General features: G+C 45.8%; 1 protein-coding gene across 4 annotated transcripts in view; it reads left to right on the forward strand.

The window, feature by feature from the left end:
* Sema2a (Semaphorin 2a) overlaps positions 1 to 17,682 on the forward strand; it is a 475,650-nt gene that overhangs the window by 425,935 nt on the left and 32,033 nt on the right. For all 4 annotated transcript variants that reach the window (XM_076808047.1, XM_076808049.1, XM_076808048.1 and 1 more), the window contains one exon: positions 4,040 to 4,091. In XM_076808047.1, the coding sequence (XP_076664162.1) occupies positions 4,040 to 4,091 (52 nt within the window). The remainder of the gene's footprint in view (positions 1 to 4,039; positions 4,092 to 17,682) is intronic.

Consider the following 17,682-nt stretch of genomic DNA (forward strand, 5'->3'; position numbering starts at 1 on the left):
CTTCCATTCGCCAGGAATGACAGTGGTGCTTTGCTGAAGAGAGTCAGAAGTGGAGAATAAAGTTTTTCTGGTACGAGGCTCTGTACGAAAAAGCTTTATTCTGCACTTTCGACTTACTTTTTAACCTCCATCATCATTTCGGCCGCACCCAGTATATTTCGCGATCTGGAATTTGAAAGACGGAGCTCCAGGGACAAAGGGATAATCGTTCTGCGGTAAACCCGACAGTAATTGGAGCGGAAAACAGTGCTGACATAAAATTCACCCTGTCGAAATATCGTCGTTAAGCGATGCCGCTGTATTTTACATAATTAAACAGGCGGTATGACGCTAGGCTGGGAACACGGTAAAGGCATTTAGCGAATCAATCGGAATCCGGCGGATGTGATTAGATTTCACGCATGACCAGGGCTGGCCGTTTTAGCAACTGATACGGCATAATACATCATGGTCGTATCAAATCGATAAGCGTACTTACAATGCTCCTCGCGATAATTGTTTCGGCGAAGTATCAAGCTGAGTCAAATTCGATATTGAAAATTCAAGAATGAATGGAAAGATCGATTTCAATTTCGTCTCGTCGAAATTTTCAGTTCCGCCGGAGGAGAAACGTTCATTTGCACCTAGCGGAACGAAAGGAATATCCAAGCGTTAATGAATTAATTAACGGGGGATTCGATTTCGTCAGGCCAGACGCCCGCCAGTGCGTAATGATCACCCTAAATCCATACAACGTAGCTCCGATATAATTAAAATACTCGACAGGTTTTATTTTTAATTAAAAGAAGGATAATCACGCGGCATTTGAGCTAGACCGTGAAACATAATCGCATTTCACCTTCCAGTATTTCGCGTTTTGTTTGTCAGTTCACTGGGCTCGCGGAACCGTTCGCCTACAGCCGGATCGATCGCGCGAACGGGCAAGAACACCGCGGCAAAGTCACGGTGCATCGGGAGCTGAACTTAAGGGGGAACACCACTGTGACGGCCGGGAAAGTAAGCCATTTTTAAGAATTTTTTTCCGGGAATAATTTACAGTTTTCATCAAACAAATTTATTACCTACCTTTAGTACGCTGTCTTAAGAGACTATACAAAAAAATAAGTGGAAAAACATCCATAAATTTTGATATATTAATTAATCTTCTAGACCCTCCCACACGAGCTGGTCGAAGGTGTAACTATGGAACAGCAGGTCCGAAATCAAATTTCATTTTTTTGTTATAAACTATATGAGTGTAGTTTCCGTTGTACGTGCGGATTCTTTGATTGAAAACAAATTTTTTTAAATACGCTCGAAAAACTGTCCATCTTATCTGCGGATTTTCGAAACTTTTCTTCTAAAGCGCACCATTTTTACAAAAATAATTTGTTTAAGAAATCGATACGTACAACGGAAACTACACTCATGTAGTTTATATAAAAAAAATTAAATTTGATTTCGGACCTGCTGTTCCATAGTTACACCTTCGACCAGCTCGCGTGGGGTTTCTAGATGATTAATTAATATATTAAAATTTATGGATGTTTTCCTAATTGTTTTTTTTTGTATAGCGTCTTAAGACAGCGCACTAAGGATAGGTAATAAAAATTTTCTATGAAAACTATATATTATTCCTGAAAAATAATTCTTAAAAATGGCTTACTTTTCGGCCGTCACAGTGGTGTTCCTCCTTAATCGTATTCCCTTCGACGATTCATAGCAGGAATTATTAAAATCATTTCCGTTATGTTAAACCGCGCCGCGAATACATTATCTCGCCAGAGGCGCTGGTGTAAATAGCTACGGCGTCGCGGTGCCTCTTTTTCTGGCCTCTGTCGTGCGTTCCGCCATCTAAAATTGAAGGGGCAAAATGGGGGTGGATCTCGACGCTCTGTATAATGCATCGCGGGTCGGTGCTGTCTGTCACGTGCAACCGCCAAGTCAGACAGCGACGTTTTTTGGATTTTGTCGGCTGGCTTTTCAACTCCACTGAAACCGGTGCCTGACGTCTAGCCCCCATGCCTCTGAATTGTTTATTTTAATTTTTCTGTATCTCTACGTGGCTCAGTGGTCGTGTTTCTAAAATCGTCGAGCAGTCGAATGTGTTTCTTTACTATTCAGTTATTTTGGAATATAAAAATGGAGGTCTGTACACGTGACATTAATTTTCATGGATTTATTCAGATTCTAAGTAGTACATCTCAATCATTTAGCGCGCAAGGTCTGGACTCTGGACATACCATATTCACTCTCATCGTGTCAGACTCCTGATATTAATAATTTATGCCACAGAAACGGGAATTGCGGGTTTATTAAAAGTTCCCAAAAGATAAAGACGATCTTCTATGCCGCAATAGATCACTACCTCTGACGTTCTATTACCCTTTCCCTGGCACTGAGACGAGTTGTGAAACACCAGCAACGCCAGTTACTACCATCAGTAGCAATTAAAGATTGAAAGAGAGAGTTGAAAGGGGAAAGCTGAAAGTTCCCTGTGAACCCTGCGAAGAGATCACACCCCTCGTTCAAGCATTTCGAAGCTGACTGGGCGTTTTATTTTTAAATCGAAAACACGATGACTTTACGCTCGCGATCCCTGCCGCCATCGATCAGCCCTCTGCAAATTGCTTTCGTACAAAATTTCTTCTTTCCCGCTGTGCCTCGAAACGGCGAGCTTACACGTACACAGGTCCTCAGACACCCTCCCATCCACCTGTTCAGCCCCCGAAAAGTTCTCCCGAGCGAGAAGCCGACGCGGCTGGATTCCGAAGTACGGATTTCTTTTTCCACGTCGCTATTTACTTTTTCACGGCGGCGTGCACAGGATGAATGAGGAAGGAAAGCACGAAGGGTGAAGGAACTGGGTCTGCCAGCCCCTCCCCCTTCTTTCCCTTTCCCGCTTCTCTTCTGTTTTTCATTCCTTCTCTTAACACCTCCCGCCACCCGCATTCCGCCCGGCTGCTTACTCCTATTGAAGGCACAATGATGAATGGTTATTGGAATAAAGTTATGCGCCGCGGCGGCGCTAATGTTGCGAGACGCTTGAAAACTGGGTGAATTCGATTTACGAGCCACCCCTGACTGGCGTTGCGTGCGCCATTCTCCGCGCGCCTCCCCCGATCCCGCGGGTTTGTTTTCTACTGGCGAATAGAGACGTGGAAAGACCATCCAGAAATCACTATCATCTTCCTCTCTGAAACGTTACTCGGGCTTCTTGCCAATTAGTGGAACGCTGGCGGGATCTGCCGGGCGATCCGGAACACTGGAATGGTGCACGCTCGTGTACACGTGGAAAATGCAGCCGGAGCTCCGGAAAATCTGACAATGAGCTTTTTCCGCTCTTCAGTTTCTGGGTCGGTTGTGTGGAGCTTCCCCGGCTCGAAAATTCGTGGAATCCGCAGCAAAGAACCCCAGAAAGGTGCAGGAAAATAAGACATTTCGAAGTACCAGTCATTCCACTTGCTCAGAGTTCGATCGTCCCAGATTCCCATTATTCGCGAAAAATAGTTCTGGAACGTGCTCCTAAAATGAACGGAACGTACGTACGAATTAATTCATTATATTAAAGATCTCGTGGGAATATATTTGCAGGGTGCACTCGTCCCAGCGTGCTTGCTGGGATACGTTGTTGCGTATTTCTATTTTCGCGAAATGTTCGAGAAGCGACCGAGAGATCACGCCTCAAAGCAGATCTTAATGAAAGCAAATGGCAGAACGGAAAACGGAGAAAGTTCGGCTATCGCGAAGAAAGAGAGCGTGCTGTCAGGAACGGCTGTATGGGGTGGGATGGGATAAAGGTTCGCTTCCCCTTCGATGCTCATAGAAATTCCGTGGCGTTCGCGAGCGGTTCTCTGGCCAGAACGCCGTAAGCAAAGTGCCACGTTCCCGTGCACAACCATATATAACCGTGGGGTAGATAAGGCAGGGTCGAGTCAGCCGGAGTAATGTATCTCGTAGAACGTACGGAATGAAAATTTACATCCCGGGCTTTCGGCTATCGCCGCGTTTAATGCGAATTGTTTCACTAACGCGTGACGCTCTTCTCTTTCTGTTACAGGGACAAGGTGTTCAGGCTGAATCTGAGCAACATCAGTCACTCCAACTGCGAGGTGAGAGTCCCTTCATGATGTACCTTTAATTAAACCTGCCATTTAATCTAGCTCTTGAGGAAGTTGTGCTTTCCTTCTCGAAGAACTTGACATCGTAACATTCTCACACGAGACAGTTCTGTATCTCCCACGATTGGCACTCAGAATATATCCACTATGTACATACAAGCAAACTTGAGAAACTATAGTACATATTGGATTGGTGCGTATGAAATTGCGGCTCGCCGATAGCGTAAAAGTTCCTTCGCGGAGATACTAACAATTGCTAACGGTGTCTGATGACTGGAGGAATGTGACAGAAGCTAAAGAAAACCAAGCAAATGAAATAGTTAAAAAGTTACAAATACTTTCACCCCAACTTCTCCACGCGAAACGGCAATTTCATATGCACCAACCTAATGCAATCTACAAACTGTGTATCGCACGGAAGGGCCTCAAATCTTCATCCAAAATCTTAGCACTTTTTCCCCTAATCTTTGCGTGCCATTTCGCCAGCTGAAATGTAACTTCCGTGATCCCCGGCCCGAGGAAACGAGCGAGCAGTGGCAATGCTCCGCAAGCGCCTTCTGTCGCAGCATCACGCTTCGATTAGCATCAAACGTCGCGTACCGCTTGACCACCAATACTCCCCAGCTTCGTTCGACAGCGAAACCCGCGGCGCTCTGCTTTCCCCGTAAATCCGTAAACGTTCTTCGTTGTTCCCCATAAAACTGTCAATCACGCCGGCCGAAGCGTCGCCTACATCATCGCGACAGCTGACGACCCTGCCCGCTAAGCGATCCATTGTGGAGGGGAACGGGTGCGTGCCATGATTTTTCCACGCACTCGTTCACACGGCTTTTCTTTCACTACTCCCCACGGATACAGCGGCTAGATACAGCCTCTGCGCCATCGTATCGAACAATCGACCGTCGAGGTTAATGCACGCCGGTGGAAATGGACCGGCGCGCCCACTGAAATCCCGTGACATTTCCCTGAGTCTTTTTACACGCTGCTTTTCACCGTTCCCTGGGACGAAAGGGAATTTTGGCGTTTGAAGGCGCACGTTCTAATTTGAAGATAGAATGGGGATACCAGTCTTTGTCGCTCTCGCCGTTGGTTTCTTTCCTGGCGTGCACTTTTTAGGGGCCCAGGGAGAATGAATTAAATGAATTCGTAAGTCTGTCAATCTGGGGTGCGCAGAATAATCGTGTGTTCAGTAATCTATTATTTACTCTTCGCACAGCTATTCCAACCTAACCTGAAACTTATTTCATTAATATCTCATCACGCCTGCAATATTTTCTAAATTTAAAGGCATTTTATAAACGTGTTTTTACAAATATGTATCGTTGTACCATTGAATTGCAACCAAAATGCGGTGTCAAACACAAGGTAAATTGCCGAAATTTGAATTGCGACATATTTGAATATCATCAAACTGTTTTTTATTTGTAACTAAACTGAGGGTTTTATGTATATATAGATAATCGAAGCGTAAAATGATGCTGTGACTGGATTTGTCCTTAATTCTGTCCCGTGATAATTTGTAAGTTGTAATAATAATAATCTTCTGAAATCATTCCCTATGCAAATTATCTTTGCAAAAAGAAGTGAGATCCCCATAAAAAAACTTCGAAAAAGTAAAAAAATTACGCCAAGTAGTTGTGTCATCTTAAGCGCAGATGAAAAGCATCTTTATATACTTGCAGCTCATTTTGATTTCACATCTTTTTTCATATGCTAATTATTATTATCTTCTATTCTTTTGTGATTTATTTGATTTCATGTACTTGGCATAATTTTTTTACTTTTTCGAAGTTTTTTGTGGGTTCAAATTACTTCTATTTCTTTTATTACTTTCATTCAGCGCTTTGTATGTTTTGTATACAGGACTTTACAAGAGAAATAGTCTTGGATCGTTTAACAGTCTGTCCATAGATTGCGTGTTACATATGAAGTTAGAGAGTTCAGATAAATCGTACACCTTGATGATTAGTTCTACCGCTGCAATAATCGCAATTCCCGCATTTTCTTCTCGTCTGGCGCTACCCAGAGCTGCATCTTGTTAAATTTTTCACACGCACAGGTGCGCTTCCCATTCAACGACGCAAAGCGTGGTGCAACGGCTTTCGTATTCGACGTATACCGTTACGTTCGTTCAGATTGAATCGGAATTGCTTTGTCGAGGCCGACATTGGTCAGCGACGGCGACGTTAGCGTGGTGGTCACCTGCAGTCGGACTGTTGGGACTGTCGGGGAAGGAAAATTGCTTTTTAACCCTCTCCAGCGGCCGAGAGGCTCGAGACGGGCTGGTCGGGCGCCACTTCCGTTTGGCCTCTCCGCAATGGTTTTCACGAAGACCGAAATCCGATCTCCGTAGCGTCGCCAGCCCCTCCTTTTGTCTTCTTTTGCCCGTTACTCGAAACGCCTCGATCGAATTTGCTATTAACCTTCATTCCATCGCCCCTTCCCCACGACTTCGTTCCTGCCACCCCCCTTTGTCCAGGAGCCGGTCGGGCTCGATAATGGGTTATCTCGGACGGCCAACGAGCCTGACTTTCGATTTGGACTTTGAAGAAATTGCTGTTCTCCACCCCGTCGCGGTGATGACACAGGTGAATGTCAGAAGTTGGACCTTGTGAGCTTAGTAAATGTCGCTCGAACAGATTAATCATCTTGACATTATTGCTTCCCGAAAGAATGAATGCGTCATTCTTTTTGACACTCCGCTCACTCACAAACCCGCAATTTGTTTTTCACAATCGCGTATGATTGAACGATGATTGAAAATAAAAAACTAGCCAAAAAAAAAGTTATCTCGCGGAATATCGCTCGTGCTAGCAAGTACAACCGGAATGCCGGCGGAGTTCGCATAAAATGTTCGGGGGGGGGGAGAGAGTATTTGTGTACGTCGAATAAAAGAACAGCCCTTAGTTATTGATGACAACCGGCTATAACGAGCGCGCGCTCGCGCGTGGATAGTTAAATTTCTAGTGGATTGTGCGGCTAATAAAATGAAAAGGCGCGTGGGGCACTTGAGGCTGGACGGCACACGCTAGCTAACGGGGAACACATTGGAAACACTAAAAAGAGTAAAGTGGAACGCGTCGATAGTCCGTCGAACAGAGGGAGGCTCCGTGTAACGAATGGAGGAACGACAAAGTAGGCAAAAAGAGGCGAGAGAGCAAGGGGGAAACAATTTTCGAGGTATCAGACGTACATCGAGGAGTAGCTTTTCACGTATCTTTACCTTCTACGGTCCATTGAAATCGGCCATTGAATTCCATCCGGATTCCCCGGGGGAGAAGTTTCGACGTTGAAGAAAAAAAAGTCCTGCTCCGATACTGGCTCTATGGTCGGGGCACAAAGAACGGTGAAACGACGCTCCACCATAGGGTAGGAAACGACAATTCGAAAATGCAATTATTCGGGCCAGCGTATCGTTGGCCGTCGTGCCACCTGTCGCGAAACCGAAAACCACCCCAAATAGAGGGAAAAAAATAGAGGGAGTGAGAGAGAGAGAGAAAGGGTGAGAAAGGGAGGGTGGTGAGTAAAGGGGTGAGGTGGAGATGGAGCCAACGCCGTTCGCTACCACTACGGCCAGATGTGACGATTGTGACTACACGAAAAATAATTTAAAAGTGGAGAATAACGCGATCACTGGACAGGCCGCTGCTGGATAAAGGGTAACGCTCGAGTTTCGTTCTTTCCGCTGTTCCCTGGCAAAATGGATCGAGTTTCCAGGCGGGGCCTTTTTTTCTTTCATTATCATCGTACGCCCGGCCTGTGAACGGTAGATTGAAACGTGTAAAAAAATTGCGTATCCCGTTTCTCACGTGCTGACTGTCGCGAAGTTTGCGCAGTCCATTATTCAGCAAGTGAGGAATATTATACGCGGCCACTTTCAACTAATAGGGAGACGTGACTGCTCGAATTGAGGTAGGTTCGTTTCACAATGGAATAGCAGTTTTTTTTTGGCGTTCAGCATTCCAGCTTTCCAGTAGAATAGCATTTGTGTATCAGAACAGTCGAATGCTGCATCGCTCAGTGGGTAAAGCCCGTGTCCGGAACTTCATCCGCATTTATTAACACCGGTAAAAGACGATGGGATTAAAATCCTCGTTTCACGTCGCAAACATCTGCGCAACAGTCTCAAGCTGAATTTAACTGTTCCTCGCCAACAAAGGCGCAAGCAGAACCAGCGTCGCTGAAATCCTTTCGCCAGAGAACGATACTGTAATTAATATATTCCCGCAATTACCAATTCGATTTCAATTTCTCCATTAATAAATGCAAACGGTGCTTGGAGAGTGTTTTGACCAGCTGCGCCCCGTGTCCCTGGTGTCGTTTTGTGGGAGTTGTAATCCGTAGAAGAACGGGAAGAAGTGTTCCTTTCGCTCCACCGCGTTCGAAAGTTTTACATACTTGCCGCGAGAAAGTAACACGGGAATGAGGGAGCCGGGTCACCCCTTCGCTAGTGGCCGAGACCATGAAAAATTCGGGAAAGTTGGCCGGCCTGGTGCAGTTACAACGAAATCCCATTGCGAGTCGCCGGTGCGCTGCCACCGCAGAGTTCGATTCCATGGAGAATTAACGGGAATGGGATTTCGATTTTACTCGCGGTGGTGGCGTGGCAACGTAGCCGTAAAACGTTAGCGCAGGCTCAGCCAGCCCGCAGAACCGTCCATCCCCCTGACAAACCCCCAGGGGTGTTCCACAGCACGAGTGGAGGGGGGGGGGGCTGTTACGTGGCGTTGAACTGCGAAGCAAAAAACGCGGACAGGGAAACGTAAGAAGGCGGGCCCGGTGCAGCACGATGCAATTTCGCGTTTTACATAAATGCATAGTGATTGGCCACGTGAAACCGGGCCGCAAAGGGGTAGCGTCTTCCGGTCGGCTGTGAAACGATACGCTGGGAGACACTTTGTCGCGTGGATCGCAATAACCTACGCTTAACACGCGAAAATTCAAAGGGACCGCGAACCCTCGTCACTCGTGGAAAGCTGCTCTCACGATAGGAGTACGGGAATAGCAATCGGACTGATTAAAAACAAAGTTAAGTGATCCTTATGGAGCTTGTTTCTGGAACACGACTCTCAACGATTCATTGGAGAGCGTGGCCCACTTTGGGGATGTTTTTCCGGGATGAACAACGTGAAGTAGGCTCGACTTAAAAGCAGTTACTTTGCATTACCATGTGATCAACGACGCAGTACCTAGAGTTACGATGCAACGTCAGTGATTAATGATTATATTTACTACAATTTGTCATAAGTATCATTAGTGTTATAAGATTCTAGTAGCATTATAGTAATTGAAAAGACACTTAATCAAGTCCGATCTGCCAGGACCACGTACGCTAAATTGCTTCAACGTCGGGATAGACTCTCGTCATTGACTATTTCCATAATGAAAGGTTCGGAACGTGGCCGTGGACGTGAGTAGAAGGGAACGGTGGACGGTTCCATTAATTTCGCCGACTTAAATCGAAGCCGGGGGCGAGAACGGACTCAGGGAAACGCGGCCCCGTTCCATCCATCTCGCGCCGCGTATCGATTCGATAGCATCGCGGTGTCCTGCGACCCGTCACGCAACGGTGTGCATTTCTCCCTCGCGGCAGAGAGACAATGGCCCCATGCTAATCCGTGTCTACGTTACAATTTCATAAGGGGAAGAAAAGTTTCGAGCCCGTACGTCCGCCCTGGGGGAGGACACCCCCGCACCCCACGTGCGTTCCACGCGAGTTATAGTACGTGGCTTGAATAGACGGCCACGAGGGTCCTTCGTGCATGTTGCAAAAGCTTTGGCGCCACACTGGCAAAAACACGTGGCACAAATCATAAGGGAGAGCGGGGACAAACGTAACGGCGTCATGAAACTAACACGCCTTCTCCCGCCTTCCACAAAAGTTTCCAAAACGTTTGCTTTACATAGTTACGCGTGTTTGTGTTTTTTTTTTGCTTCACGGATTTACGCTGAGCAATACGACGATTCGTATGTGGGCAAGCTGATTTTGTTATTTCGATCATTCAGGTCAGTGTCTCTCATCTGTTGGTTTTTTTTTTATAATATTCATAGTGAAACTGTAGACATTAATCCAATTATTCGTTAGAGCGTTCTTACAAGGGAACATCTCGAACCCGGAAATTCAAAAAATTCTGAAACGTCGTGAATATGTAGGGAATTTCTCCCTGATTACAACGCAATTTTTATTTGCTGCCCAAATTCACTGTAAGGGGGTGTAATTGATCCCTGAAAATCCGGTTATTTTCCGATTTTTTGTTATAACTCGCACTCTGTAAGAGATAGAAAAGAAATTTCAAGACAAAAGTTACTTCTTTTAATTATATCTATCAAATGGTAAAAGTTTCATCAATTGTTTAAACAATTAGAAAAAGTTATAAACAAAAATATTAATAATGTTTTCTGTAAAATAATTTGTTTACCAAATGATAGATCTAATTAAAAGAAACTTTTATTCCATCTCTTACATTTTGCGAGTTATAACACAAAATCGGAAAATAGCCGAATTTTCGTGGGTTAATTTCACCCCTTTCGAGTGAATTTGGGCAGCAAAGAAAAATTGCGTTGTAATGAGGATGAAATTCCTTACATATTCACAAAGTTTAAGAATTTTTTTAATTTCCGGGTTCGGGATCATCCCTTGTTAGATAATGTCTTTGTAAGTTCCTGTATTTGATTTCAATAAGTCTTGTATAGTTTGTACGTCATAAGAGTTCTATACTGAAAAACATGACTGGGGACAAAAGTAACAATGACAGTCAACTCTTTGACTACTTATCACGGAAGGCTGAATTTTTGGTCAAATGATAGACCAAGAAACACACTATCTTAAGGCATAATTTTCGTTTTTATATCTGTAAGAGGTAATTGGCAGCTAGGCCAAATGTAAAAACTGTTACGTTTATCCCCGCTCTCCCCTACATCCGCTGGCAGGGGAGGCTTTCCTGCGAGAAAACTCTAACTTCGTGAATTACAGATCGAATTAGAGCGCCGAGAATTGTTGCGACTGTAAGTGTAATATCGAGGGGACGACGGACGTCGATGGGAGGATCGATGCACGGATTGGTGCAATGAGTACAGAGTAAGAGTAGTGGGTTTAGATCGGTTAGAAGTGTGCCTCTATTCCTTCGCTTCGCTTGAGTTTCATAGGTCAAATCTTGGTATTATTTTGAAACTCTGAAAAAAATTAGGTACTTTCTTCTATATTTGTGACCCTCGAACGTCCAAGTATTCGAAAGAAAATTCGACTGTTCGGGTCTAAACCACGAATTACCCAGGTGTCTTCATCGCTGAATGAAAGGAAAGTCTGTGGTTACATATCGAAAATCCTAAGGTACCCGAACAATACCCAGCCAAAAGAATGAAACCTCGCTGGCACCAGAATCGAACTCAATTCCATGTTGCCCTTCGAAACGTACCGCATCGATAGGGTTCATGTATTGATACGGGCGAGCGTCGTGACCCAGAAGCCCGAAGCCTCTGTATCTCTTATCATCGACTGCAGGGACATGCATCGGGCGATAAAATCAGCGGGACCCGTCTCTGCAACCCTTATTCGACGTTGCTCTTTCGAAGGCAAAGGCGGCGGGGGGAGGGTGGCAAAAAGTGAGGTAGGATTCCGAGCTGACGATAAAGAAGAGCGATCGGTTTGCATCGATCCAGATCGTCTGATGAAGAAAGTCGTTCGTCGTTGATACGAAAACGAAGCCCGGCTCTCTGGTTGCTCGGCCACTGCGAGTCTGATGGAAGGGCTCCGCGGGGGAAAGGGTGAAAGGGTCGAGGCTCAAGTGGTTTCAGCCGAGTCGGGAGAAAATCGGAATCTATAAAACACCGGTACGCCCAATAAAACAACGTCCAATCCGGGAACGAGATCAAGATCCACGATACTGGCTGGATACGCGAGCTCCGCGCCTTCGAGTAACCGCATCGCATCAGCCTGGAGCTTGCACCGACGACTGCAACTCCGGGAGATTGGACGCGTGGGCGGTTTTATGTTTACATGATGGCGGTAAAGTATTAAGAATCCCTCCGCGGGATTTACACGGCTGTAAAGCCGCGGATGAGATAGTACCGCGCCTGCTTTCAGTTTGCTGATGCTGCGGCTATGAGCGCTTACTGTAGGTAGTCGACTCTGCGAATTACTGTGATCTTGTCCGCGGATATCTATGCGCGTTTTATGCCAACGAAGGGCTGTAATAACGAGCTAATGAGAGATACGTGCATTCGAGGAAAGAGGCGTGTAAAAAGCTTGACATAACGACGACAGCAGCTCAATCGTACAAGATCATAAACCGCAGCGGTAATTAGAAGAAATAATGCTTTTCCTGGCTCGCGTTCCGCGGTGACCCAGAAATGACGTTCAAAAAGAGCTACGGCTTGGGAATACGGAGGATGATTAAAAACTCCTCCAGTTGGAGGTCTTTTATTTCATCCCTGGCCTTATCACGATGTGGGACCGAGCGTTATCTCGGCACAAAATTAAGAGAACTACTCGGCAACCTTGGATCCGTGATGCTCCATATTTTTCATCGTGCGGGAGGATGAGCCCGGAAAGAGAAACGGTACAGGAAGCTGGTCTCCAATCAAAGTCTTTCGAAACACTCCGACTGAAAATGTTTACCGCCACAGAGGGGCTGAAAGGGGACCGTTTGCGTCGTCAGTTGAACGTACACTTGGCGTGTCAGAATTTTTTTACGTTGGAGCATGTACAGGAGGAACGAGCGAAGTATCGAGAGGGCTGACGGCGAAGAAGAAGTAGCAAACAATTCTGCCAAGCACTGAAATATAAACGGGCGGGTCTGTTGCTTTCTAGAATGATGGCATTAAATATACATCTCTCGCCGGGGCCACTCTGTATAACTTCGAGACGCCTGCTTTGCCTTCGGAATTTCTATCCCTAGCATCCACCCTCTTCTTCTTGCCTCTCTCCTTTCCCCTTTTCTCGCCTCGCCTGCTCCCGCTACCCTCCGCCCAGGGGTGGTAGGCGCTAGTCGTGTACAAGCTGTAACGCGGGGTTTATTGCGGCGATGAATTTGGGATAAGACCCCGGCGAAATTTCAGTTTGATGAGGCTCTTCTGCGCCCGGCAGCCGCCAGGTTCGAGAGCAGAGGCTTTTCGTCGGCGGCGGTGACAATCTTGTCTCTTGAATACGCCGGGCGAGGAATTCGTAAAAAGCTGCCGCCCCCGCATTTTGATCGTGAATTTATGACGTTACACTCTGCTCCCCAGGGTTCTATTAAGACCCCGCAGTCTTAAAATTATGGGAGGGTGGGGGTGGGAAATTGTTTGCTTCTATGAAGCCACATTAAAAGCCTCAGGGGAACGAAAGGAACGATTCGTTCGAAAATGAGTGGATATACGGGTAAAGAGTACAGTGGTTGGCCACCTGACAGTGATTGGCCCTATTTCGGGAAATTAAAAAATATAAAGAAATATCAATGTCATGCTTTTTTTAATGAACGTATACCTTGTCAGAAATAATAACTGATAAAGTATAAGATGTATAAGAATAAATATATGTATGTATGTGTTTAACAAACACATACATACATAAGATATATCCATTTTTATTGAATAATTATAATCCCATTTCTATCAAATCATATAACATTTCCTTTTAGCTTATATTATGTGTCAAATAGCGGCCAATCACTGTCGAACCGATCGGACAACTACTGTCATGACCATGCCAATAACTATATTTCTTCGTAGTCAACAAATTTTGTGTATATTTTATACATTCTTGATTTTTTTTTATAAACTCTATTTATTTTTAGATTATTAGGGGTTTTCGTACTTATTTATATTCATTTCCATTTCAAATTTACTAAATTCACATTTATAATTCGATATTTATGTGACACTCTTATTTAAGTGGTCAACCATTGTACTCTTTACCCTAGCAGGAGTATTATTGTTATATAATTATAATAACCAGGTATTTATAAGAGTCGTTCCGGTAGCGCAACCGGAAGCTCAGAAGGAAAACGTAACCGCGGTATACACATACATATTCCCAATGGAATTCATGGGTTCCAGATCCAACAGAAGATAACAAAATAAACTGTAACAATAGTCAAACAGATGTACAAGATAAGTCAAGAGAAACAGAACACCTGAACATATCCGTTGAATTTCTAGATGTCCCTAAAGACCTAACATCGTCCTTCACCTTTGTCCACCTCCGTGCACTTTCGCGGCCTGTTTCTGCGACGCTCTTCTCTTTCCCTGTTCGTATCGCTCCTTTCGGTGCAAACGATTCGCTGCTGCGCAACGCCAGCCTAGAGAAACTTTGGGGAACCCTGATCTCTCGTCGCAGGCGAGAAGATGAACCCCTCGCGATCAAACCAACCCCCGCGGGTTTCTTTGTTTCTCTTCCATTTTTTGCCGACGGCGACGCAGCGTTCAAAGTAAGGGGCAGCGAAGATGTAATGAACGCTGGGAACCGAGAGCAATACGCGGAAATTTCCCTTCGATTTATAACTGCGAAGAGGTAGAAAAGTCGGCTGGCAAGATCCCCGCCTCCCTAGGAACGAATTCATTTCGGCGAAACCGCGAGAATCGCGCGACGTGGATACGGAAAATCGAGGAAATAGGAACTGTAAACAAGTTCGCTGGGGAAACGTAGGGGTCGAGGGGCTGGAAAGGATTCCGCGAAAGGAACCGTGAGAATTTTTCATCGCGACTTCCAGCCGAATTTTGTTTGTCTTTTCTCTTTCGGTGTACAGCCCGTTGCTTCCAGCTGCGGCGTGATTATCCGTGGAAGGGATTTAAAACAGCGTTACCGCCGACTCTTAGAGCACTCGTGCAGCATCCGTAATCCATTTATTTGCAAGTTCGCGGGAAGGCCGCCGTCGCCTGTTCAAACACGTGGAAAGTAAAAGGGAAGGAAGGGAGGTTTGGGAAAAGACCATTATAAGATTACTTGTAAGTCTACGCACAGCGCGATTAAAGTGTCGCGGATGGCTACAGTCGGATCGGTTTCTGATCTACGTGCAAACTTCGTCTTAATATCCAATTTGTTCATAAAATCTCTTCTGCTTTGACATATTACTGTACTGGTCCAAAACTGCGTTACAATTATAAGACGCACGCATTGGCTGATTGATCTTCCTCGATCCTTTTTCTCTGAATTTAAATCTCCGATAACACACTCGTTCTCAAACAAGGTCTAGTAAAGTTTATACAGTAGGTACACAGAGAATCCAGACATCACCAGGGACTATTGAACGTTATCCTTTCCGTGAGGACCACCGAGGCTGCGGTAGAATCCTCCATCCCCGGCCGAGTAAACAGCGAAATTGTAAACAGAGAATCCTTGCTAGCACAGACTAGGGAGCTCGTGCTAGATGGTGCTTAACGATGGCGGTAATTGGAGCCTACAAAACGGTTCTATTATCCGAAGAAGTAACTGTCAACCGTGTCTGTCTCTGTCTGGGCCCTCGAGCATCATCCCGCGCGTCTACGGAGTTCCAGGTCCAAGTTGCTCTTTCCATTCTCCGGCTTGTTTCACTCGAGTCCGTCCCCTTCCCCTGTCTGTGTTTGCTCTTCGTTTCGCGCCGCCTCCGCGATTCTATCGCTACTTAGCAGCTTAACTTTTTAATTACCACCGTGACTCTTGTTTATCGTCGCTTTGTTCCTCCTTCACCTCGCCGTCCTCACCGCCCTCTCCTTTCCTCCTTCCCCAAGCCCGTTCCCCCGACTAGTTCCATCCTGCTTCTCCTCGCGGGCCGCCTGCGTTTTCGAAGGTCGACTGGAAACACTCTTGGTACTTGAGCCGCGCTAACGAGCCTCGAATCGGCCGAAAGGCGCGACACGCAGCGCGTACAAACAGCGGGGCGCGAGGAGGCAAAGAGGTCGGGGGAGCGAAATGAGAATGCGAAAGGGAGAAGGATCGCGGCGCGAACGAGCCTCGAGTACCCTCTCGCGCGAATTTACGGCGAAAGTGTTCAAATAGCCATACAGCCGTTGCGTCGACGGCACCCTTGCCGTCGTCGTGGCTGTCGTCGCGCAAAATGCCTCGCTCCCAGACTGGTATTAAGCCGCGAAGCGGGGGGAAAAAATGGTGCACACGACAGCGTGCTTGAGCGCCAGCCGAGCCGTGGTAATCCGTAATTGTCTCGCGACCATTCACGGTGAGGATTGGGCTTCGCGCTAAATTTATTGTCCCGCGGCTACCGTTTTACTCGACCTTCGTATTTCCTACCTGGGCCGTGGGCATTGTCGTCGACGAGCAGCGAGAAGCAAACCTTTCCTTCATTTTCGGCCAGTGCCTTTGGAAGAAAATTCTAGCCTCAGCTCGATAAGTCTTACTTAGAACGTCGCGCTTCTTCGTCGCCTCAAATTGTACTTAATAAGGGACCGCTTCCAGCGCTTATATTTCAAGTGACAGAAATGCTCTCTATCATGATTCTCTTTCATCGTTAGAATCCACGTCACTGCTCGAATTCATCGAGAACACGGTTCCGAGTAATTGATCGAGATATATTGCGCAAAGTAGTTCGTCATTCGCGGGACCTGGTCGATAATTTGTTATCTTCCGAGGTCGCCAACCCTCGCGAACTCTAATGTCCCGGAACTTTGGTCGTTAGGAATTTCTTCTACCTCATTGACTTCCTGTAATTGATACTGATCTCTCGAAAGATTTCCTCATCCCTCGCGTTGCACACCCCTGGAACTTAGACCCTTGAAGATCTATGGTGGATATGGAAGGTGAAAATCCCAATTACAAACGTGGAGTAAGCCGCCAACGCTTTTAGTTTTCTTTATGGAGCAGACGCTGTTGAAGAACGTAGAGATTCAGTAGTATAGGCCGTGATTAGTCAGACGCAAGTGACCCCTGAAACGAAAAACTGACCGTGAGGCCCGGGCCCTCGGAACGAAAACCTCCACTGTCTTCCCCGGCGGTATTGGCATTTTCTTATTTCCGCTACGCAATCTGGTGGCGAAAATTAAAGCAGTCTAATGGGGTTAGCTGTCACAAGTAATTGGCAGTATTGGGAATTTCGACTGATTGATGATCGATTTTGTAAAATTCAACAGACTATTTAATGACAAAAACATTATTGCACTGTTTCAATGCTTGTGTGACACCAGGCCTGTAACGCGATTCACCCGATTACAGAGCTTACTTTAGTAGATGGCGCTCTCACAGTACTTCCCAATAGGAAATACGGCTTTAAGGTCTGTACGAGATACGGAGGTGGCCGATCAGTGGAAAATTTAGGGTCCGTACCAGATACTGAGGTGGTCGTTGAGGGGCTAGATACATTTCATTCACTGTACCTATTAATATAATTGCATTCTTAAATGCTTGGTAACGGTACTTCGACCCAAGTAAATATATTCTAAATAATATATTCCCATAACGTAAATATATTCCCATACGAAATATATTCGTGTGTTAATTTCCTACTACTCTCGCTCCAGCAACCACCCGTGCTCAGTTACGTGACGAGTCCTCTCTCTCTTGTCCTCCATGATGACCATGATTTAACGACTTTCTTGTCAAAGTTATTCACGGATCAACGTATGATCGATGACGCCGCTGACATCGATATGCATCGAGGGTTGACTCTCGGAAAGC

This window comes from Andrena cerasifolii, chromosome 3 (genome assembly GCF_050908995.1).
Source record: "Andrena cerasifolii isolate SP2316 chromosome 3, iyAndCera1_principal, whole genome shotgun sequence".
Classification (NCBI taxonomy): domain Eukaryota; kingdom Metazoa; phylum Arthropoda; class Insecta; order Hymenoptera; family Andrenidae; genus Andrena; species Andrena cerasifolii.